We start from the raw sequence: 25583 nt of genomic DNA, 5'->3' as shown, positions 1-25583 counted from the left end.
GAATGGTGGGTTGGTTTGTGGGTGAAAGGAAAATTCCACAGGGACATGTTTGAGTCATAATGGCCATGGCAGGACATCACACTGGTGTGGATGTCTCTGCCCCAGTACAAAGAGACAGTCCCCGAGACAAATCAGATTGAGGGTTCAGAGGGGGAGAAACGAGCGAGCTCTATGGTGTGTGAAGCAACTTCCATGGTGTGTAGTACGATACCCGTGGATGCACGTTTGGACCTGGCAGGGGTCCTTTCGGTGTGCCCAGGACTGACAGGGTGCGAAGTGTGGTCAGCTCTGGTGTGCACTGGTGGCCGAGACAGGCCCGTTTGGACAGGTCTCTGAGCCTGCGATGTTTGTGGCTGATGAGCCTGCTCAGTGAAGGAGTGAGGTCGGGCCTACACCGGTGAGTGGGCCTGGATCTGTGCTAGTGAGCATGGCTACATCCGTCCGGGTATGTGAGCTTGTAGAGAAGGCATGCCGGGACCCGAAGTGTTTGGTGTTGACCCAGTGGAAGTCGACTAGGCATCTGAAGTCATTGACCCCCCACACATGTGGTGTATGATGACTACCATGGGGCAGGTAAGAAGGAAGAGATTGAGCAGGATAGAGCTTAGAAAGAGACAGGCCAATGTGGGCCTACGTCAGTTTGAGCCCCAATACGGCACTTTCAAAATAACTTGATCTGTCCCAGATTGCTTGGCGCGCATGCGCAGAAACCCCTAGTAAGGAAGTTCATCGGGGCAGTCTGAACAAACTGTATTTCATGCCTTCCAGATAAGGTTGTTGCATGAAACGACAAAAAAAAACGATTAAGGAAGCCAAAAATACTAGGAAATATACCTGCAAGAAACGGACGTTCCTCTGTACAACAAAACAGTTGTAGATTTGAATCACAGATATTGCACGAGACATCAGCAGGTTAAAAGTGCTCGTTGAGCCGAACTGAGTCAGTGTAAGTACAAACACCGCACGCACCAAATGCCTCATTTAGCATTCGTACATCATTTTGAAAGTCCAGCATTGAAAAGGATGTGTTGCTTTGGCAGCCCAATGCATTTCAAGCATGACAAGCTTGTTCATACATGTTCAGGTTGCAGGAGGTAAATCTTGCATACATTGGTGAAAAACATTTCATGTTGCTATTTTAAGAAGGATTTGTTTTTAATCCTTAAACTGTTTTGAATTAAGCAACTATTAACTGCATTTTAAACCCATGGCTGCTCTCTGTTCTGTTCCTCATCATTATTGTACGAATGATAGAAGGGAATTGGTCTCATTGAACTTCAATTAACCAATGAACCCAGCACCATTAAAGTGTTGACATTATGGCCGCCTTACAGTGACCTGTGAGAGACTCCCACCTGGAGCCAATGACATGATCAATATCATGTATAAATACACGCACAATAACAACTCAAACAGAAATATGACCTGAACGAAATTGACCTGAGTTGTGAAATAGATTCAGGATAATATGACTCGAGTATTTTAGAAAAGCACTTCCAACAGCATGTTTCAACACATTTTATTTTAATGAAGGTACTTTGATAAAATTAAAATGGACAGAACAGCTGAGTGCTGGTGGAGATCATGATTTCAGGAGAAATCAGAATATTGAAATTTCCAGAGATTTTATTTTTTTGGCATACCTGTGATCAATTACACTCATCATCAAAACTCCGAGCATAAACTGATTCGATTGTGATTTTACTGATACATTAAGTCTGTTTATCTCAGATATGGCAGGAATGAATCCCTTGTCTTGTGCTTGTGCAGGTATGTTTCAGTGTACACTTCCTTCAAAAATAATCCTTGCAATTAAGTCTTTCAAGTCCACAAACTTTTACGTTGAAATCCTGGTGTGCATAAAACTTTAAAAAATACTTACACCATGCCAGGAAATGAAATTTTGTTTAGCTCCAAAGTAGTTTGGTCTGTTACAGATTCCCTCGATGGTTCAGGACTGGGAAGCATGCTCTTGTGCACCGAGCGTTTCTTGAAAGTCACCACTATAGGTCGGAAAAAATCCTGCCGATGCTGCTTGTTGATGAAGCTGTAGAGCATGGGGTTTATGCAGCAATGAAGTAGTGCTAGGCCTTGAGTTGCAAGTATTGCCACATACAGCACTTCTTGCCAGATGCAGGAAAAGGAAAACACTTCTAGGTGAAATAAAGCATCGATAAAGACAGCCATATGGAAAGGCAACCAACAGACTAGGAAGACTATCAGATATGCAAGGATGATTCGACACCCAGTGCTTTTTTGAGCCACTCCACTTGTCTCCATCGCACGGGCTAAAGGAATATAGCATATGACCATAACAGGGAATGGCAATATAAATCCTAGAATGTTGTATATGAGATCAATCGCTGCATTCCACTTGTTGTAAGATTCAACTGAAAAAGCAAGGTGGCAGGTGGTGGTGTTAAGATGTGAAGACATATCTACTTGGAAGTAAATTATCTCGGGCAATGAAGCAAGCACAGCCACAATCCACGAAATACTACATGCAATCAGACCAACCTGGTAAGAGCGCTGCACATGGAACCCCCGGACAAGCGAAAAATAACGATCGACGCTCATGCAAACTAGGAAAAAGATGCTAGAAAATACATTTATGCTGAAAATTGAGTGTGTAGCTTTGCACATAAAACTTCCAAGCCACCATTCATTGTGTCTGAGTAGGGAGATAGCTTGAACTGGAAGTGTGAGAGACACGAAGAGATCAGCAATGGCTAAGTTGACAATGTACAGGCGAGTCCCATTGTGGTCTTTTCGGCCTAACACATTGAAGAGGATGACGGCAAGGTTTCCCAGAACACCACCAGCAAAAACCAAGAAGTAGATAATGGAGATGCACACCACAAAAGATTGTCGGTCCACATGCTTGGGGCAATCACAGCTGTCATCACCTTGCCAATACAAGGTTTCGTTGCATGAGATTATGTCCCAGAAGTTGAGAATGTTTTCATTCAATGTATCATGATATTCCAGCATCAACAGCTCCATGCTGGTTCAAGCTAAGAAAATAATTAAACACAATAAGTTAGACATCATCTCAAAATTTAAGCATTAAGATTATAAAATAATAAAGTGGATGTATTCTTTTAAAAAAGACAAAAATATAATGTCATGTCATAAACAATAATAACTGCCAGATACACAACTTCGAAATGGTGATGTATAACTCGGGGCTTGTATTCAAAAAGTATAACATTTCATTTAATTTCTGAAATATTTGAAATAAAACAAATTTTGTACGTGTGCTGGGTTATTCCCAGTGTAAAATTACTTTAATAAATTAATTATAACAAATGGGCTGAATGAATGCTGCTCAGCTTGTGTGACTGAACGGTGAATTCAGGATGTTGAATTTTCAAGGTTTACAAAGGGTATATGATCAGGAAGTAACTAATATTCACTTAGTGAACTCTTGTATCATAAACACTTCCCAACATATTCTCATTGATCCAATTTTTTTCACAACCCTTGAATAAACTACCTTTTAATCAATTACAAGTCAATCTAGTCCAAAGTACCGCAAGTCATCGCTATGATTCAGCCACACGAATGCCTCGTACCACTTTGAAGCAAAATTGAGTTCATGAGTTTTTAACTCAATTAAAGTAATCAGGTAAAAAAAAAACAAAAAGGCATGCTGGGATGATTGAGTCAAACAAATCAAGAGGAAAACTAATTTTACAAACGAAAACCTCTGGACTTGTTATAAACAAATACAAAACATGAAAAATCATAAATATGTAAACCAAACCAAAGATTAACAGTTACACAACTCACATAAATGTACTCGTAAATTCAATTTGCAGTTGTACAGGGTGGACACTGTTTAAATTTTATTTTATTTTCAAGAGTTCATTTCAAAATGATAATCCGTTATTCAGATTATCTTGGGAGTTACACAAGACACACTTTCGAAAGTCATGCGGAAAAGGAAACATTTGATCATGCTGACAATTTCTTAGTAATACGGTTGTGAATAAATTTAAAATTTCCATATATTGCTTGCAAAACAAGTTTTTTTTTTTAAAGATTTCAAAAATAATGGATAATTCAACATCGAACAGCACATCTTTATTTATGACATGCACATTGAAACAGTCACCGAAGAACGTGGAGAGGGCGTTTCAGACAAGACTCCCAGCATCTCACGGACCTGCTTACGAAACCAACAAAGGCATTTGTGCAATAAAGGCATTAAGGCAAATATGAAAGATACTGCCTCATGACAAAACACAAATGAGAGAGCTCAAAGAACAATACACCCCACACAGTGTTTAAGGTCACAGAGGAGGGCCTTGCCGTTCACAAAGCTAATATTCTTGAAAATCCATGTGAACTGCAAGTCCGCAAACTTAAGGGGTAATGTGGAAAATAAGGTTAGCGACTTTAAAATTTCTCCAAACTGAACCTTTAATTAACATGTTTAGTCTCACTAAGTCACAAACTGCACCTGCACCTTTAATTGTTTAGTCACAATATCCAGAAACACAATACCATGTTTAGTCACAAACTGTTCCTTTAATTAACATGTTAAAAGTGGATGTAAGACTATTGCAATCCCCTTGTCTATCTGTGGGGGTTTTTTTTTTTTTAGCTCACCTGGAATGTAGTTCTGGGGAGCTTATGGGATGGTGCATTGTCCTTCCGTCAATTTGTCCGTCCGTCCATCTATCCGTCAACAAATACTTTCAACTTCTTCTCGGAAACTACACATAGGATTTCGATGAAACTTTAACACAATATTCATCACCGTATAATCGTATATGTACCAAAATTTGTTCATGGCATTAAAAAAATCGGGCCCTAAGGGGGTCTATGGGGGTTGCTCCCCAAAAGAGGAATTTGCTTTCTTCTCCAAAACTACACACACAATTTCGATGAATCTTGACCACGACCTTCATCACCTATGATGTACCAAAGTTTGTTCACACCATTAAAAAGTTCTAGGTCTGAAGAGGTCTATAGAGGGGTTGCCCCTCAAAATAGGTATTTGCTTTATTCTCAGAAACTACACACAAAATTCCGATGTAACTTCACCACAATCTTCATCACCCATGATGTACAAAAGTTTGTTTATGACATTAGAAAAATCCGCCTCTATGGGGACGCAAGGGGGTGCCCCCCAAAATAAGAATTTGCTTTCTTCTCAGAAACTACACATGTTTTTGGTGAAACTTAACCACAGCCTTCATCACCCATGATGTACAAAAGTTTGTTTATGACATTAGAAAAATCCGCCTCTATGGGGACACAAGGGGGGTGCCCCCCAAAATACGAATTTGCTTTCTTCTCGGAACTACACATATTTTTGATGAAACTTAACCACAACCTTCATCACCCATGATGTACCAACGTTTGTTCATGCCATTAAAAAAACAAAAATCCAAATATAAGGGGGTCTATGGGGAGTAGCGCCCCAAAATATGTATTTGCTTTCTTCTCCAACACTACACACACTATTTCAATGAAACTTGACCACAACCTTCATCACCTGTGATGTACCAAAACTGTTCACACCATGAAACAAATCTGGATCAAAGTATTTATGGGGCGGGGGGGGGTTCCCCCCCCCCAAAAGAGGGATTTGCTTTCTTCTCGGAAACGACACACACTTCCAATGAAAGTTAACCACAACCTTCACCACCCATGATGTACCAACGTTTGTTCATGCCATGAAAAAAAAATCCAAATCTAAGGGGGTCTATGGAGAGTTTGCCCCCAAAATATGTATTTGCTTTCTTCTCCAAAACTACACACATAATTTCGATGAAAGTTGACCAGAACCTTCATCACACATGATGTGCCAAAGTTTGTTCATGACATTAGAAAAATATGTCTGGTGTTGGCTTAATGGCTTGAGTGGTGGGCTTGGGATCCTTGGGTCCTGAGTTCAAATGCTGCTCAGTTGTTGAGTTAATACGAGATAGGGTTAACTCGGCCTGTCATCCTTCCGAGGTCGGCAAAATGAGTGCCAGCATGCTGGTATACTGTGTCGGAGTGGCGACCCATCCAGGATTGTGCCCAATGGCCAAGAAGACTACTTAGGTAGCACCAACGCTCTGCACAGAGTATGGTCCCAATCTCCTCCTCCTTAATGGGCCAAATGGCTCCTTTTGTGTCCAAGTTCCTTGTGTTCCTTGCGTGTCCACAAGGATGCGTACTTCAAGCGTGAATTGGCATCCTCCCCACACACTGAACCCCCATGACTATGATATTTTTTCTTCCAAACTGAAGCTTTCCTGTGCACACCAAGAGTACCACCACCAGTTTACAACTCATGCCATCCACCGGTTCAGAAGTGTCTTCAAAGTCAAACAAACAAACAAACAAACAAACACACAAATCCACAAACATAACTTCTCGAATTATATATGTGTGTGTATATATATATATATATATATATATATATATATATATATATATATATATATATAGATATATATATATTTTTTTTTGCGAATTCGCGCCCGCCGGCGTGCGGACGGACACGTGACTCGAATCGTGGCACGTCGCCCACTGGACGGACAATTCAGTCATGACCCTCTCGGACCAACGCCGGGAGCTAGTCACGGGTGGGGGTTTAACCTCACCACGACCGTGCCAATTGCCCACCCACGCAGGATAGGGTCGCTCGCCAAATTCGATCTACCTAAGTACCTGCGCGAATGGTCGACCGGGCGATCACACCATGCCACGGGCCGACTCCGGACACGAACCGCTTAAGCGGTCCGTTCCGTGCTACAGTGATAACCGAGTGGTGTTATCGTCGGCCTCGACGGTTCCGATTAATTATCGGGCATATTAAGCCCACTACGAACCCTTTACGTGAAGCAGGATGGAGGTCAATAAAGAAAAGACGAAGCAAAACGGGAAAACAGTTCACACAATGAACATTTACTACACGACACACGGAAAGCACACATATACAGCCAAACAGTCAAAATGCACATGTAGCAGTTAAAACAAAAGAAACAATGTCGCAGAGTTACTACCGAATATGCGTACACACAGCAACACTTATACAGTTCTACTTTACAGATGGCGCCAACACACATTTACTCAAAAGCAAAGGAAAGAAGCCACCCTCATAGACAAGGGGGCAGACAGGCCTGGAGGCCAATATGTGCGCGTGACCTGGAGGAGCGGCCAGGTCCTCGAGACCGGGGGGGGGGGGGTCCTACCCGCGTCCTCGTGACGCGTTGGCGGACGAGCCGCAGATGTGGCCCGCGTGGCTGTGCCCCGACTCCATGCTCCTTGGCGGGTTTCGTTGGCATGACGTTTGGAGTGGGGTGGGAACGGGGCCCCCTTTTTGCACTATCTCAGCACGGAGGAAAGGGGGAATTGCTGATGCCCTGGGGGAGGAGAATGGCTGGCTGGCTTGGGTCCCACGATGAGCGATCTCACACCGCGACCTCGTCGCCGACCGCCGTCCTTCTCGCCTCGGACCCGAGCTCCTTGGCCTCTTCCCGCAACTCTCCTCAGCCGACTGCAGAACCCAACTCGCTGCCACACCGATGACTCGACTCACTCTGCCCTGCCGATACACACTGCTGCCGACACACACTGCTGCTGCCGACACACACTGCTGCTGCCGACACACACTGCTGCTGCCGACACACACTGCTGCTGCCGACACACACTGCTGCCGACACACACTGCTGCTGCCGGCACACACCGCTGCCGACACACACTGCTGCTGCCGCACTATGCTATTGCCACACTCTGCCATGATTCGCCTTGCGCTCGCCCCTTTATAGGCCGGCAGGAGAAAACAATATGCAAATATCCGGATAAGGATGACCCCGGGGGCGGAGCCACACTCGCCAATTGGACGGAGGAAAAGTGGGCGTGAACCTCCCCTGATCCTAGAATTTGCATATATCGATTTCACACAGACGCGCCTAGAGGCGGGGCCAAGCCGCTCTGCGCTTGCTAATTGGACGGATCAGAAGTGGGCGTGTAGCGTTCTTGATCCGAATTCTCCCTCGGAAAGGCCGCTATTTGCGCTCGCGGCTCGGTGCGTACCGCTGAACGAGCCCAAGACAGCCCGACGCTCAGTGTTCAGAGGTGGTGCGGGAATGGCCGTAGAAGGAGAGAGGTGAGGGTGATGGAGGGTTTATCGATGGTGGTTTGATGGTTATGGTGCCGTTTGGGAATGACGGTGTGCGATGTTTGCGGGATTGAGTTGTGAAGGTAAAGGTCGTGGCTGTTGGCGTTGTTGTTGTTGTTGTTGTCTGAGGGTTGGAGCGTGGTTGTAGTTGGTGAAGATGGTTGGCGTGGTGGTTAAGGTGGTTGTTGTGTGATGGCGGTTGAGACGTGGTTGGTTCAAAATAAAGATAGAACAGAAAAACGGCTATCTCAAAGCGTCGCAGCCCGAATGAATCACTTAAAATCCCTCTCGACAACGGGTTTGGGGCAAACTACACATGTACTTAGAGATATCTCACCTACGGGCCCTTCATGGTGTAATGCGAATTTCCACAGCCGTAACAATATCTATGTATTACATATAATGATTACTGATATTTTGTTGACTGGAGATTGGGAGATGTAAATGTGGAGGATGGTGGAGTTGTATCGCTGCTTTGAGCATCATTGTATTTGTAAATTGTATCTGTGAGTCTTGATGTTTTACACTGAGTATTTTTTTTTATTTCGGCTGATGATTTGTTTTTTTGCCCTCTTCTCCGAAACTACAAACACGATTTCGATGGAACTTGACCACAACCTTCATTAGCTGTGATGTACTAAATTGTATCGACCACATCAAAATCTGTGCTCATTAAGGGAATCTCTGGGGGGGGAAAATAGGGGGATGGGGGGTTGACCCCCAAAATAGGTATTTGCTCTCTTCTCCGAAACTACACACGCAATTTTGATGTTTTGATGAAAAATTTTTTTTGATGAAACGACCACAACATTTTTTTTGCTCTCTTCTCCAAAACTACATATACGATCTTTATGAAACTTGACCACAACATTCATCACCTATGATGTAGCAAAGTTTGTTCACAGCATTAAAAAAATCAGGTCTAAGGAATTCTACCAGGGTTAGGTACCAGGGCCTGCTGCTCCTAATCCAGGTGAGCTTTCGGTCGCACGGTCCTATTTTTCATGAGGTCATTTAATTTGTGTTTGGATACATTTGACATTCATGTGGTTAGTTTCCTCCATCATTTTTCTGGTGTATTGGAGTTTTGGATGACAGGAGGATATGCATTAAATGTTTTTTTTTTAATGTTTTCCTTGTTTGAGGATGTGAGAGATGGGTGTGTTGTGTTTGGGTGCATTGTTTTTTTAATTTTGCATCCTTGCGAACCGGTTGTGCCTTGATGATAACTTACTCATCATAACCGTATTGTGGTTGATAGGTTGAAACAGTGATGGTGATGGCACTTGCAGCTGATGATCCATTCAGTGAGGAATACTTGTTATGCAAGTGTGTTTTCTTGAGAATGAATGAACAGAGAATTTAACATAATTTTATACCTAGCAAATTAAAATGATCTTAATCAGTAACAAAGCGGAATGCCGGAAATGGGCAGCACCATCAATATTGCTATGGCAAAGAAAAAGTGAGATGAGGATTTCTTGGCCAAGGCAGTTCTGTGTGGCAAAGCAGGTGCAGGTGGCTCCGGGTGTACCAAAGTCTTCAGAAGCATCCGTGGGAAGGTGGATTGCTGTCTGGCACACTGGGGATGAAAGGCTGGAGGTGAAAACACTGCTTGGCAGTGCTGATGAGAAAGGAAGGTCAGAGGCAAAAGTGTAGCTTGATGGGACTTGGCAATGATGGAAATGCGAAAACCAGCATAGATATAACAGCACATCAGGCACAGGGATAATTCGTTCTCATGTAACTAGAGGAGCAAACTGTCAAGACTAATACTGTATTTGCCAGGGGACTAGCTGTGGGGCAACTGCTGCCAAATATATGAGGATTTGAGGAGCCTCTGGCAGATGGTGCAGCTGAACGAGGGACTCAGAAGTGAGAGACAGCATCCATAACACAGACTGCAACAAGGAAAGCACAAGTCTGTGGCCAGATATATGATGCCCAGAGGGGACAGCACAGTGTAGCAAGGTAGTCGTGCAAAGTTGGTTAAAGCCTGGATCGGCATAAAGAGCACGACAATGACATAGTAGAGCCAGCTAAAAGAGCATAATTTCTAAGCATGAGACGGTCATTGCTCTACCATTCATCACCCTTCTGGGAAATAGGTCCAACTGCACAGTGTTACAAAACGGAACGCCTTTTATCATTTAACAACTCTCTGGGTAGTCATTCGGGTACCAAATGCATGCGTGAGCTCCACACGGCTGAGCATGTTAAGTACGAGCTGTGGGCCTGGCCTATCCTCATTATCACTTGCCTGTTCATGTTTGCTCACTTTTCTACCCAATTTTCCCCAGTTGCACTAACGTGTACAAATTAGTTATCTGTCAGTGGCTTACATCACAAAAGCTCAAAGCAATTAATCGTATCCATACATGGGATTTTAACAAAGCATTACAAATTTAAACTAAAACACACAACAGTTAGAGGGCCAACCTAAAAAATATAAAACTGAGAGTTTTTTGTCTCAACTTTTCTTGGCAAGACCAACATTTGCAAGGACGTTCTGGCCATAAAAAAATCACACAACAATTGGTCCAGTCTCCAGCTGAACCCACCCTCGATGGCAAGGCTGTGTGCATAGACTTGGTGAACAGACGTGGCAGCTCACGAGACCCGGGGGTCCTGATGAGATGAAACAACATCCATTAGTTTCTAAACTCCACCACCAGGTTCTTGGAATTGTAACACACATCTGATTTCTCAGCAATGTCTTCCAGTGCAACGACGTGCACTCTGGATCCCTCATCTTGCTGCTAATGTCAAGTCTTCGTCTCCACTCCTAACTCCCACCTCATTTTTGGCACAAATCCAACCTGTACAGGAACAGGGTGAGCCTGCTCGGAAAGCTCCACAAACAGCCAGACAATGGGAAAACAACCAGAGGTTATTTTCACCTGCACACATCTTCCTGCCGGAATTATATCTAATTCAAGCACCTTCAACTCAAGCTGCATCAAACCGAGTTGACATTTTCCATGCACACTGTTCTGATCCAAAAGTGCACATCCTTTGGCAACACTTTATTTATTTATTTATTTACAGTGATTTAAGGCTTATGGGGATGACTGTACATACCATATATCACATGCAGGACAAAGAAACAAAAATACATCATTGTACTTTTACATGAATTACAACATTTAGTACACAATGGACAAACATATATGGTATATGGAATCTCTACATCATGAGCCAGAGATTTCGATTGGAACACCAACAGGTCATATCAGGGTGCAGGATGGGACAAGTTTCGCGTTTATTTCAGATTTTCTTGTGGTGTAGTCATGCCCGCATCATCATCATGCCCCTCCCCGCGGGCATGACTACACCACATTCTCTCTCAACACCGTCATCAGATCAGTCGGGAAAACAAATGAGAAAGACAGACAAAGACTGGGCAAATACAAAAAAATGAAATTGTTTCAAAAGCATAAGCATTCCTACTTTTTACACTTATGATGCTACACACTCTAAAACACACACACACACACACACACACACACACACACACACACACACACACACACACACACACACACACACACACACACACACCATGAATTGTACAGTAACGGAGCTAGTCCAAAAACACAATACAATTTAAAGGATTGCTGTAAATGATGTTAATTTCACAACATCCGATGTTCAACTTTATTTAACTTGTAAACCTTGAAACATAGTTCCTTGACCTAAAAGTAAGAACCTTAACCTGTAGGCAATTGAATGGTTTCCCGAATGCATGGATCATCAACTGGGAAACGTTTATCCCAGTCCCAGAAAACTTATGGAAGCATGAACTAAAAGTGATCATTGAAAACAAGGAAGTAATGCCTACATATGACCTGATGATGCCACAGAGCGTGAAACATTGAAACCAAAGCATTGTCACTGGATATAGTACTTAAGGTGGTCTGCAAAAGTATATTCACCCCCCTCCAAAGTTTTCACATTTTGATGCCACCTGAGCTTATTTCATGATGCTGCAAAATCAAACTTAATATATACGAGGTCCATTTAAAAAGTAACGGGATTGAGCCTGCTGTGTGCTCCACTTACACAACTTGAATGAACGGGTTGCGTCACAGTCTTTCGCAACATTCCAGCAATATATATGATTGGTGATGGTTGACTCCGCTCATTGTGTGATTTTTTTTTTTACAAGTGGTGCTTTACACGTTGTCTCGTCTGAGTCATCGCGATATGAGTCGTGAACTGAGAGCCAATCTGAAGTTTCTTGCCAAGCTTGGAAAAACACCTTCCGAATCCTTCGCAATGCTGCAGCAAGTCTACGGGGAAGAAACGATGTCACATACACATGCATTTGAATGGCATAAGAGGTTCAAAGAGGGATGGGAGGAGGTTGAAGATGATCCACGGTATGAAAGACCTTCAACGAGCAGAATGACGGACAACATTGAGCATGTGAATCAGATGGTGCGTGCAGATCGTCGACTCGCGGTGCGGATGATTGCTGAGGAACTTTCCATCAACAAGGACACTGGAGCATCATCACTGAAAATCTCGAAATGTGCAAGGTGTGGACAAAGATGGTCCCCAAGCTGTTGTCAGAGGACCAGAAACAGCAAAGAGTCACTGTCTGTCAAGACATTATCGAGCGCCTCGAGGATGAACCAGACCTGCTCGGGAGGGTCATTACTGGCAATGAATCGTGGATATTGAAATACGATCCCGAGACCAAACGGCAGAGTTGTCAGTGGAAAAGTCCGGCATCACCAAGACCAAAGAAAGCAAGGATGTCGAAGTTGATGGTCAAGGTGATGCTCATCGCGTTTTTTGACATCAAGGGTATCATCCACTTTGAGTTTCTTCCACAGGGTCAAACAGTGAATCAATACATGTACAAGGAGATCCTCCAACGCCTCATGAGATCAGTCCAGGACAAGAGGAGGGATCTGTGGGAGAACAACGCCTGGGTGCTTCACCATGACAACGCCCCTGCTCATAGTGCACTGAGCATCCGACAGTTTCTGGCGGAGAGGAACGTGCCAACTCTGGAGCAATCCTCGTATTCGCTAGACTTGGCCCCTTGTGATCTTTTCCTATTCCCCAAGCTGAAGGGGGTGATCAAGGGGATGCGGTTTCCTGATGTGGAGGCCATCAAAAGGGCTGTAATGACGGAGCTCTGGAGGATTCCAGAAGAAGCCTTCCGGGGGTGCATCGGAGCGTGGAAGAAGAGGATGGACAAGCGTGTGAGACTGGAGGGAAATTATTTTGAAGGGGACAAGCTGTGATTTCAATATATTTTTTGGAATAAAATTTCTGTGAAGTCAGTCCTGTTACTTTTTTCGATGGACTTCATATATATATATTGTTGTGGTTACCAAATTCGCAAACCACCATTCAGGTCCCTTAGGTGAGGTATCTCGGTAAGTGCATGTGTAGTTAGGCCCAAACCCGTTGTCTAGTGGGAATACATGTCATTTATGCGCGCTGCGACTCTTCAGGATAGCCGTTTTTCTTTTACTATCTTTATTTTGGACCAACCGCCATGATTACCACCACAACCACAACATCAACCACCAACCACAACGCCGCTTCACCACAACCGCCACGACCTTCACGTCACACCTCGCAACCGTAGCATCGCCACCGTTCTTGCCCCGCTGTGGGTACCGGTGTTGGACTCGTGCAGGGCGCACGTTGAACAGCGTGTACAAAATCACGGATTTTGTGCTTCAAAAACGGATCAAAAACGACACACGCCCACTTTTTGCCGTCCAATCTGTGAGCGAGGGCGATTTGGCCCCGCCTCCAGAACGATCGATATATGCAAATTTGTGGATCAAAAAGCCTTCACGCCCACTTTTTCTCGGGCCAATGGGGAGCGAGGTGAAAGGTCAAAGGGAGGGGGTCAAAGGCGAAGCTACGGGGGGATAAAAGGACCGTGTTCGTCAGTCAGAGCAGTGTGGAAGTCTGGAGCCCGAAGCCTGCAGTAGCTGGAGAAGCTGAAGAGAGTCGAACGAGGAGAGCCCAAAGAAGAGTCCAGGGTGGAGAGTCCAGAGGCGGAGAGGCGGCAGCGGCGAAGGCAGACGAGGGGGTGCTCGCGACGGTGCCGGGAGCTGCACGCCCGAGGAAGGCCGGCAGCGCGACCTGGCCGAGGTGGAGACGCACACCAGGGATAATAAAGATCCTCTATACCCCGAGCATCAGCAACCCCCTCCTGTTTCCCCCCCGCGCTGAGATAGTGCGACCAAGGGGGCCCCTTTTCCCACCCCCTGCCAGGCACTGTCCGCGAGGCCCGCGGAGTGAGGCGCCATCGCCGCTCCGCGTCTCATCACCAGACGGGTAGGCGCGACCCGGTCTCGGCCTCAGGCCCGCCTCATCCTTGAGGGATTTCTTTTCCTTGGTTTTGGGTATGTGTTGTCGGCGCCGTCTGTGAAGTAGAATTGTATAAGTGTTGCCGTGTGCTCGGTTGTCGGTATTAGCTCTGCATTGTTTTCGCTTTTATATTTGCTTTTTGTGTAAATGGAATTGTGTTTTTTCTGTGTGCATTTGGTGGAATTGTATTTGTGTGCTTTCCGTTCGTCGCGAATAAATGTGCTTTATTGTTGAACTGTTCTCCCGCTTCGCTTCGTCTTTTCCCCCATTGAACCCTCATCTTGCTTCACGTAAAGGGTTGGTAGTGGGCTGAGTACGCCCGATAATTAATCGAACCGTCGAGGTCGACGATAACACCGCTAGGTTATTCTGATAGTACGGAACGGGTCGCTATGGCCCGTGTCCGAAGTCGACCTGCGGCGAGGTGCGATCGCCCGGTCTACCCTCCGCGTGGGTACTTAGGTAGGTCGAATTTGGCGAGCAACCCTATCCCACGCGGGGGCTGATTGGCTCGATCGCGGTGAGACCAAAAGGTCCACCCGTGACTGGTTCCCGGCGTTAGTCCGAGAGGGTCACGACTGGATTGTCCGTCCGGTGGGCGACGTGCCGCGATTCGAGTTACGTGGCCGTCAGCACGCCGGCGGGCGCGAATCCGCATATATATATATATATATATATATATATATATATATATATATATATATATATATATATATATATGTGTGTATATATATGTATATATGTATATATGTATATGTATGTATATATATGTGTATATATGTATATATATATATATGTGTATATATGTGTATATATGTGTATATATATGTGTATATATATGTGTGTATATATGTGTATATATATATGTGTATATATATGTGTATATATATATGTGTATATATATGTGTATACATATGTATATATATATATATATATATATAGAGTTTTCACAAACGACTGCAAAGTGATAAAACTAAAAAATGTAGATAAAATGTGAATAAGTGAGATGAACAGAGAAAATCAAATGAATCTGAATTGTATAAATATTGAAACCCTTTCTCCATTTATCCAAAATCACTTCAGGAGGAAATTATTTGTTTGAAAGATTACAAAAATCAATGTAATAGGTTTCACCTGTATGTAATCAGTGGTTCAGATGATAAATTAAACTCCCCCACTTATCTTAGGAGTTTGAAGGTGCAACTCACTTGGTCACCCAACAAGGCAAACATGAAGACCAAAGAGATTTCCAAAGAAGTCAGACATAAAGTGGTGGAGAAACACTCTTCAGGAGAGGGTCATAAGATGATTTTGAAGTCACTCATTATCCCTTTGAGTGTGATGAAATCCATCATAAAGAAGTGGAAGACGTATCATACCACACAGACTCCACCCAGATCAGGTCACCCATGCAAATTCAGCAGCTGGGCAAGCAGGAAACTGGTTCGGAATGTCACTGTAAATCCAACAATGACTTTGAAACATCTGCAAGGCTCAATATCTGAGATGGGGGTCAGTGTTCATAAATCAACAATATCCCGTTCACTTTACAAAGCTGGCCTCTCTGGACAGGTTGCAAGAACGAAGCCTTGACTGAAAAAGACAAATCTAAAAGCTCGTATGGATTTGCAAAAAACAGCATCTTAATGATACTGCAGGCATGTGGAAAAAGGTTTTGTGGTCAGACGAGACAAAAACTTGAACTTTTTGGTCTAAATTCAAAGCGTTACGTCTGGTGCAAGAAAACACTGCACATCACCCTGTCAACACCATCACTACTGTCAAGCATGGTGGTGGCAGCATCACGTTATGAGGCAGCTTTTCATCAGCAGGGACTGGCAGGCTTGCGAGGATAGAAGGGACAATGGATGGTGCAAAGTACCGAAGAATCCTTGATGAAACTACAAGAATACACAAGGAAACCAGACACAGGTGGAGGCCACTCGGCCCATAATGCCTGCGCCACATCAACACCACAACAATTTATCAACACCACACCAATTCATCAACACCAGATTAAAACAAGAAAAATTGAAAATGTTTTAAATATATATTGATGTTTTTTTGTAGCTTTTGTGTTTGTTTCTATTTTTTGTAGTTTTTTTTGTATTTTTAATTTTTTTTAATTTCCATATTTTACTTTTTTATTGTTCTTTCCAGGAGAGGGACCATGGACAAAGACAGTCTTGGGTAAAAAAAACACACAGCATCAACCACACAACTCCCCTGATGAAACCTCCACAAAAAAACACTCCGTATACATGCACAAACTCATCAATGCTCAAGCTACTTAAAAGTCCTGCCAACATCCTGATACCCCTCCATCTCCAATACTTCCAGTTACCTATCCAATACTAATTTAAACTTATCTGCTGTTTCTGCTGCCACTACCTTTCCAGGGAGACCATTCCATGCACTAACTACTCTCTGAGTAAAAGCCTTACTACCACCTTAACTCTCCTCTTCTTTACCCTCAGGGGTTGTGACCCCTGGTTCTATCACTTTCTACTCTGCTGAATAATTCTTCTGCACTTATTTTGGCAATACCCTTCATTATCTTCAGCATCTCTATTGTATCACCTCAGAACCACCTCCTTTCTCATGCATAAAGCCCCGTCTCCTTCAGCTCTAAAGCCCTGCACCCTCACCAATGCCTGTACTCTCTACACCCTCACCACTGCCTGTACTCTCTACACCCTCACCAATGCCTGTACTCTATACACCCTCACCACTGCCTGCTCCTGCTGTACCCTCACTGGTGCCTGCTTCCACTGCACCCTCCACTGCATGCACGATCACCACTTCCTACTCCTGCTGCACCCTCATCCATTCCTGCTCCCACTGCACCTTTACCACTGCATGCACTCTCACCACTTTCTGTTCCTGCTGCACCATAACCACTGCCTGTTCCCACTGCATCATCACCACTGCCTGTTCCCACTGCATCATCACCACTGCCTGCTCACACTGCATCATCACCACTGCCTGCTCCTGCTGCACCATCACCACTGCCTGCTCCCACTGCACACAAACCACTGCCTGCTCCCGCTGCACCATAACCACTGCCTGCTCCTGCTGCACCCACACCACTGCCAATATCCTCAGCAACCTCACTCCACAACCATAACCAAGTATTATCTACAAATTTCTCACATTCTGCAACTTGCTGCAAATTATCTATCTGTTCCTTCAACCAAGTAACAACGATCCTCAAGGGGGCAATTTCCTCACACTTCCTTCAACAGTAAGAACCCTCTGCTTCCCCTATTCTTGATGTGGCCCACATTGAGCATCGATCACATTTTATGAACTCCTCTTCCTTTCTCCTTCACTCTATTTATATCCTTTTTCACCACCATATTCCCAAGCCCCAACTGGCTGGACTTGAATGCTAAACAAAACACGAGGTCTCCCCCTGCTTTTTTCAATAAACTAATGCAAATACCCGCTAAAACTGTTATGAACACAAATGCAACATTTATAAATAGAATCCCACAACCCCTGACACTAATATTGATAACAAAATCTGCAAAACAACACACAAAAAATGCTTATCTTGGTCTGGCCTGAGAGCTTACACAGCCGCGTGCAAACAACCGGAAGTGACATCCTCACCCTGCTTGAGTCACCCATTAAACTGAAACTGGGTAGGAGATTCACATTTCAGCAGGACAATGATCCGAAACACAAAGCCGAAGCCACACTGGAGTGGCTGAATAAGAAGACAACAAATGTTCTTGAGTGGTCCAGTCAAAGTCCTGACTTGAACCTATTTGAACATTTATGGCGAGACTTGGAGATTGCAGTCCATCGACGATCCCCATCAAACTTGGCAGAACTAAAGGAATTTTCACGTGAAGAATGGGCAAAGATTTCACTATCTCACGGTGTAAAGCTGGAAGAGATCTACCCAGAAACACTCGTAGCAGTCATTGCTGTAAAAGGTGCTTCCACCAAGTACTAATATAACCTCAGGGGCTGAATATACTTTTACAACCAGTGAATTTTAATTTGTACATGCTTTTTGCAGGTATTCCAGACATGTAACCTCCTTCAACAACAACAATGTTTAGTTTGACCTCTATAGTTATGAATAAAAAAGTTCATTTGGAAAAAAAATTTCTACATAACTTGTAATGCACCTAAATGTAGCATTATTGGTCGGCGTTGAATACTTTTGCAGGCCTCTGCATGTGCAAAAAAGGAAAAGAAGGCATTGCTAATTGAGGTTTCAGTACCAAGTGATTTCAATCCACATTACACAGAAGTCAAGAAAATGACCAAGTATCAAGATCTAATGAATGAAGTCAAAAGATCCTGAAAGCTGAAGAGTGCCGAAATTGTACCAGTGATAAATTGGAGCAACAGAATGGATAAAGATCTGGTCATGGTCTTGAAAGTATGTATGTATGTATGTATGTATGTATGTGTGTATGTGTGTATTTATGTATGCATGTACGTATGTATGTATGCATGTATATGACCTTTGTTGATATTTTTTCCCCACAGAGACAATGACCCTGTGGTTTGGAAATCATGTGGTACTGAAACAAGGATACACCAAAAAATTAATTTGAATGGAAAAGTAACAATGTGTTTCATATGTTAGGTCATTTTAATACATTGTTTTCTCCCTGATTTTTCTGCTTCTTCTGCTTGTCTGCGTGTTCTTTTAAATATATATTTTTTAGATTTGTTTGTTTTTGATTTAAAAAATAATTTATAGAATTTTTTACGAAAAAAAATTGACAATAGTTTTTTGAAGCTCTTGATACTGTGTGGGTTAGTGTACTATGACGTACTGTGTGGGTTAAGGTTAGGGCACGATAGAGATACTAACTTTGGTTAGGATACCATGACATCAGCCTAACATTGGGCCAATGTTCCCTTTCAAAGTCTACCCAAAGTTGGGCCAACGGGACAAAATTACATCAGCCCAACATTGTTTTGTGCCATTGGCCCAACGACGTGGCTGACATTGGCCTAACGGAGCCCAACGTTTTTGTGTTTTCTGGGGAAGAACCTCACAAATATCCCACAAACCATCTACGGGAACATTATCAAAAACAAACGACAATTGGAACTTGGAAGCTGTTTGTGGCTCAGTGACAGTCCTGAAAAGAGCTATCAGAACTCAACTATGAAAACAAGAAAACTTCACAACTTCGTCTATAAGTCGAGAATCTTCAACGAAATGGAGGTGCATACTTCGAGACCAGGGTCGACTCCGTTCCACCTTTAGAAACCCAAATATAGAGATAACCAACGACACACACACACACACACACACACACACACACACACACACACACACACACACACACACACACACACACACACACACACACACACACACCTCAATAATGCACAACTCTCAACCTCACACCAAACCACGAGATTCCGCATTGGCAAAATTGAGCAATGACAAGAAATGTGTTCTTTTTAACTCAGAGGGGTATACTGTTAATTAAGTATAAATAAATGCACCTTCCTCTAAGCTATCTAGAGAAGGCAACTTTGTTCCGATCAGACAAATCTTCGTCGAGTTATGGTGAGAAAAGTTTAAATGTCTAAAAAAAAAAAAAACATATATATATATATATATATATATATATATATATATATATATATATATATATATATATGTAAATGTCGATGGCATTCTGACTTCGAACCGACACAGGGAGATTTTGACAAGTGAAGATAACATCAAGAAGTGTTTTAAATACAGTATTTGAATCTCGTTGACTATGTGAAAGCTGTTTGGTGCAATGAGTTAACCAAATACAGTGATCGAAAAGGCATATCTATATTTTTTTTAATAAAATATAAAAATGAATAAAAATATATACATATATCCATGATGTTAGCCATGTGAAAATATGTAGGTACAATTTTAAAAACTTACCTTTATTTTCAGATGGTTGTAAAAGTTTCGTCCTTTGGTGATCAAATTTAAAATGCTTTGGAGTACCAACACTCACTATATCCATATATGTTATGTAAAACCAAGGGTTCCAATGTCATTCTGTGGCAAGCTGCAGATGGGTGATGGAAAACAGGGTGAAAACAAATATGACTATATAGGAAAAACAGGAAATGGTGGGGCGGGGGATATGGAAATCAATGGGTAAGTCTGAAGAGTGCACAAGCTTTAGAGGAACAGAGGACGGAGAAAAAGTGGCAGATTGTAGAAGGTAGAATAATTTTATTAAAAGATATACGTTTAAGATATTTTCAAATGAAAATAATCATAAATTGAAGATATGAGTTTAAATGATATCATCTCAAACTATAAAATAATTCAAAAAGGAACATTGTATCATTCATATAACTTACTAAGAGTAGAGACAGAATAGAGTTATCGACTTCTACTCAAACCTAAAGATTGATGACTTCATCCAGTCTGAGTGGTGTTCCACAAGCTGTTAAGTTTGAGTGCCGTTGGAATTCAGTTCCAAGTTCAACAAGAACTCGCCAGGACTTGTTTTGTATGGTATTTGTTTATTTTTGTGCAGTGAATTTTGTGTGGTGTTTCTGTACTGGTGTGTTCCATAATTAACAAGCAAAAAGCAAAGATGAAGTCATCAGGAAGAACCTGGAGAGGATTCAGGTTTCAGCTGCTACTCCTCTACCCTCTTCATGGAGAAACTGACGATTTGGGAACAATTTTTGAGAAAAAGACGTGATAAACAAGCAGATTTTTTTTGGACAAAGTTCGCTCAGGCCTTGGCATCGTTGGGTGTTGCTATTTCGTCTGAACTGAATCTCGATGTTCCTGTGCCTTGAGATGGTTCAAACCCATCCAGGCACAGCCAGGTGAGCTTCATTTAAAAAAAAAGAACCCAGATTCAAAAATTTTAATAATTTTGGCTGCCAAACCATGAGATTCTGCATTGGCAAAATTGAGCAATGACAAGAAATGTGTTCTTTTTTTTTAGACCGCCATTTGACCTCGACCTTTAACTCAGAGGGGTATACTGTTAATTAAGTATAAATAAATGTACCTGACCTTTGACTCAGAGGGGTATACTGTTAATTAAGTATAAATAAATGCACCTTCCTCAAAGCTATCTTGAGAAGGCAACTTTGTTCCGATCAGACAAATCTTAGTCGAGTTATGGTGAGAAATGTTTAAATGTCTCAAATTAGGTCATGACCTTAAAATTAGGTTAAGGTCAAAATACGTCAACCCCGTATATTTTCTGTTGTCAATATTGATGCAAATTTTTTTTCTGAAAGTTCCGATTGGCTCCGAGATACAGCTGAGAAATTGATACAGTTTGGAAACTAGGAGTGTTTGAAGAAAAGAAAAATATATATTAAAAAAATAATAACAAAAAAAACGGTGGTTTCGTACTCCTTGGGATACAAGGGACCCTGTGATACACTACGATTAAAAACTGAGCCCACTAATTGTTGAAACAACCCCGACAACAGTAATAAGCCTTCTCCTATCATATAAAGGGAGACTTAAATAGCATGCAAACTGGAGTCTTTCATCTACAGCAACCATAAAAAAATGGTGAGAATCCTCTGGCCTGATATGGCTTGAAAGAAAAGAGGTTCAAAGGTTGGAAAGTTGGAGGAAAACCATCATTGAGGAGATCAAAATGAGGATGTGGAGATGGATCGGACACGTGTTGCGCATGGAGGATCAAGATATACCATTAAGAGTACCTGGCGGAAAGGGAGGGGTTGGATGGCCCAGAGAGACCCAACGGCGTACCTTTGAGAAGGAAATTAAAGGAATGAAAGTTACCGAGAATAAAATCGGAGCATGGGCTCAAGACCGACAAAAGTGGCAAGAGTTCATAAGAAGATCCATATGTCAGGCTGCGTGGTTGGTTGGATAAGACTGCATGCACCTTTCACAAGTTTGTCGAGATGGTGTTTTCATGGTAAAATGGAACTGGCGATGCCCATCTTTCCAGGTCAAATTGGAGCATGAATTTGGAATTTATCCAAGGTGACGGTGATAACTTGCTCCATCTTCATTAAAATACAGTGTCACACTGAGCATCCACGATAAATCAATCCGAGAAGTTGAGTTCCCAAGTTAATGTCCCATTGGAAACACATTTTGATGCAATGCCTTGTCTGCCAAGTAGCTTTCTGTTGGGTTTAAACGAAATTATAAATTTGCACTTTTCATCCTTTCATAAGGTACCTTGGAGTTGGTAGTGGTATTTTATTTCCAGCGTTGTAAGAATGGCACAAGGCCAAACGGATTGGGAAGAATTACCATCATACCATATTCTGGGCCTACAGGATGGCCTAGACTATGCACACTCGCCTCCACCTGCTGGGCCTACAGGATGGCCTAGACTATGCAGACTCGCCTCGAGGCTGCTGGGCCTACAGGATGGCCTCGACTATGCAGACTCGCCTCTGAGCTGCTGGGCCTACAGGATGGCTTAGACTATGCAGACTCGCCTCTAAGCTGCTGGGCCGACAGGATGGCCTAGACTATGCACATACGCCTCTAAGCTGCTGGGCCAACAGGATGGCCTAGACTATGCACACTCGTCTCTAAGCTGCTGGGCCTACAGGATGGCCTAGACTATGCACACTCACCTCTAAGCTGCTGGGCCTACAGGATGGCCTAGACTATGCAGACTCGCCTCGAGGATTCTGGCCTCCAGGATGGCCTCGACTATGCAGACTCGCCTCTGAGCTGCTGGGCCGACAGGATGGCCTAGACTATGCACACTCGTCTCTAAGCTGCTGGGCCTACAGGATGGCCTAGACTATGCACACTCGCCTCTAAGCTGCTGGGCCTACAGTATGGCCTAGACTATGCAGACTTGCCTCTAAGCTGTCTAGCCTGGGTTTGAATCCCGACACAGTTATAGACTGTCATCCCAGCGTTTTACAGGCAGAGTGATTCATTAATGTGTGTCCCAGCCCTTGGATGGACGTTAAATAGGTGTCCCATCTGCTTGAATTCGTTGGTGGACGTTAAAATTCCCATGGTGTCTTTGTGAAGAGTTGGCGAGCTATCGCCGGTACCATGGCCAAATTACAAATTCCTGCCCGAACCATCAAAAGGAACTGCATCAGCAGCATGGCCATGCCCTCACCCAATGAATGATGAGAAAGCCAGCCAGCATGGCCACGCCCTCAGCCAATGCTGAGAAAGCCAACCAGCATGGCCACACTCTCAGCCAATGAATGATGAGAAAGCCAGCCAGCATGGCCACACTATCAGCCAATGAATGATGAGAAAGCCAACAGCATGGCCACGCTGTCAGCCAATGAATGAGGAGAAAGCCATCCAGCATGGCCACGCTGTCAGCCAATGAATGATGAGAAAGCCAGCCAGCATGGCCACACTGTCAGCCAATGAATGATGAGAAAGCCAGCCAGCATGGCCACACTCTCAGCCAATGAATGATGAGAAAGCCAGCCAGCATGGCCACACTCTCAGCCAATGAATGATGAGAAAGCCAGCCAGCATGGCCACACTCTCAGCCAATGAATGATGAGAAAGCCAGCCAGCATGGCCACACTCTCAGCCAATGAATGATGAGAAAGCCAGCCAGCATGGCCACACTCTCAGCCAATGAATGATGAGAAAGCCAGCATGGCCACACTATCAGCCAATGAATGATGAGAAAGCCAACAGCATGGCCACGCTGTCAGCCAATGAATGATGAGAAAGCCAACCAGCATGGCCACACTCTCAGCCAATGAATGATGAGAAAGCCAGCCAGCATGGCCACACTCTAGGCCAATGAATGATGAGAAAGCCAGCCAGCATGGCCACACTCTCAGCCAATGAATGATGAGAAAGCCAGCCAGCATGGCCGCACTCTAGGCCAATGAATGATGAGAAAGCCAGCCAGCATGGCCACACTCTCAGCCAATGAATGATGAGAAAGCCAGCCAGCATGGCCACACTCTAGGCCAATGAATGATGAGAAAGCCAGCCAGCATGGCCACACTCTCAGCCAATGAATGATGAGAAAGCCAGCCAGCATGGCCACACTCTCAGCCAATGAATGATGAGAAAGCCAGCCAGCATGGCCACACTCTCAGCCAATGAATGATGAGAAAGCCAGCCAGCATGGCCACACTCTAGGCCAATGAATGATGAGAAAGCCAGCCAGCATGGCCACACTCTCAGCCAATGAATGATGAGAAAGCCAGCCAGCATGGCCACACTCTAGGCCAATGAATGATGAGAAAGCCAGCCAGCATGGCCACACTCTCAGCCAATGAATGATGAGAAAGCCAGCCAGCATGGCCGCACTCTAGGCCAATGAATGATGAGAAAGCCAGCCAGCATGGCCGCACTCTAGGCCAATGAATGATGAGAAAGCCAGCCAGCATGGCCACACTCTCAGCCAATGAATGATGAGAAAGCCAGCCAGCATGGCCACACTCTCAGCCAATGAATGATGAGAAAGCCAGCCAGCATGGCCACACTCTAGGCCAATGAATGATGAGAAAGCCAGCCAGCATGGCCACACTCTCAGCCAATGAATGATGAGAAAGCCAGCCAGCATGGCCACACTCTCAGCCAATGAATGATGAGAAAGCCAGCCAGCATGGCCACACTTCCAGCCAATGAATGATGAGAAAGCCAGCCAGCATGGCCGCACTCTCGGCCAATGAATGATGAGAAAGCCAGCCAGCATGGCCACCCATAACCCTGTTCTGCGTACAAGCAAAAAATCCCCACATTTTTGTTTTCACTGAAACATTGAGTCGATTTTTTGAGATCACTGATCTCAATGCAATTTGCTTGTGGATTTTAAAACCTTCTCTCTTTACTTTTTGGACCAATCATGTGCCCAGCAAGTTGATCATGCCTTTGATGGAGCCAGCTGGGAAGAACAATCCAGCAGAGTTCGTGGGGAATGTTAGTGTAATCTAGTCGAGACAGACGACACAGGGCGAAAGGGAAACGATCTGTAACCTGTTCAAATCAGAAACCGCAGCTGTGTAACAGGTAACGGTTTCATGGGCGGTGGAGAAATATTTGGTTACTCGAAATGGTTTCATTCCTTTTCAGGAATAAATTTAAATGGTATTAAATCACATTTACAACTAAATTACTCATTCTTTTATCACATGTTGTATTTGGAAGTTAAAAATAATTAAAAGT

At 43.7% G+C, this 25583-nt stretch overlaps 1 protein-coding gene across 1 annotated transcript; it reads right to left on the bottom strand.

The window, feature by feature from the left end:
• Positions 1 to 1507: 1507 nt before the first annotated feature.
• Positions 1508 to 20545, bottom strand: ACKR3 (atypical chemokine receptor 3). The gene is made up of 2 exons (XM_085879870.1): positions 20379 to 20545; positions 1508 to 3014 (listed from the first exon to the last, which is right to left on the bottom strand). Exon 2 carries the CDS (start codon positions 3001 to 3003, stop codon positions 1879 to 1881), a length of 1125 nt encoding a protein of 374 aa, XP_085735996.1. The 5' UTR covers positions 3004 to 3014; positions 20379 to 20545; the 3' UTR covers positions 1508 to 1878.
• Positions 20546 to 25583: the final 5038 nt, after the last annotated feature.

Source organism: Eptatretus burgeri, chromosome 4, assembly GCF_056783735.1.
Source record: "Eptatretus burgeri isolate ZD-2024b chromosome 4, Ebu_testis_v1, whole genome shotgun sequence".
NCBI lineage: Eukaryota > Metazoa > Chordata > Myxini > Myxiniformes > Myxinidae > Eptatretus > Eptatretus burgeri.
Note: the sequence above shows the minus strand (reverse complement) of the source record. Positions and strands in the feature narration are given on the sequence as shown.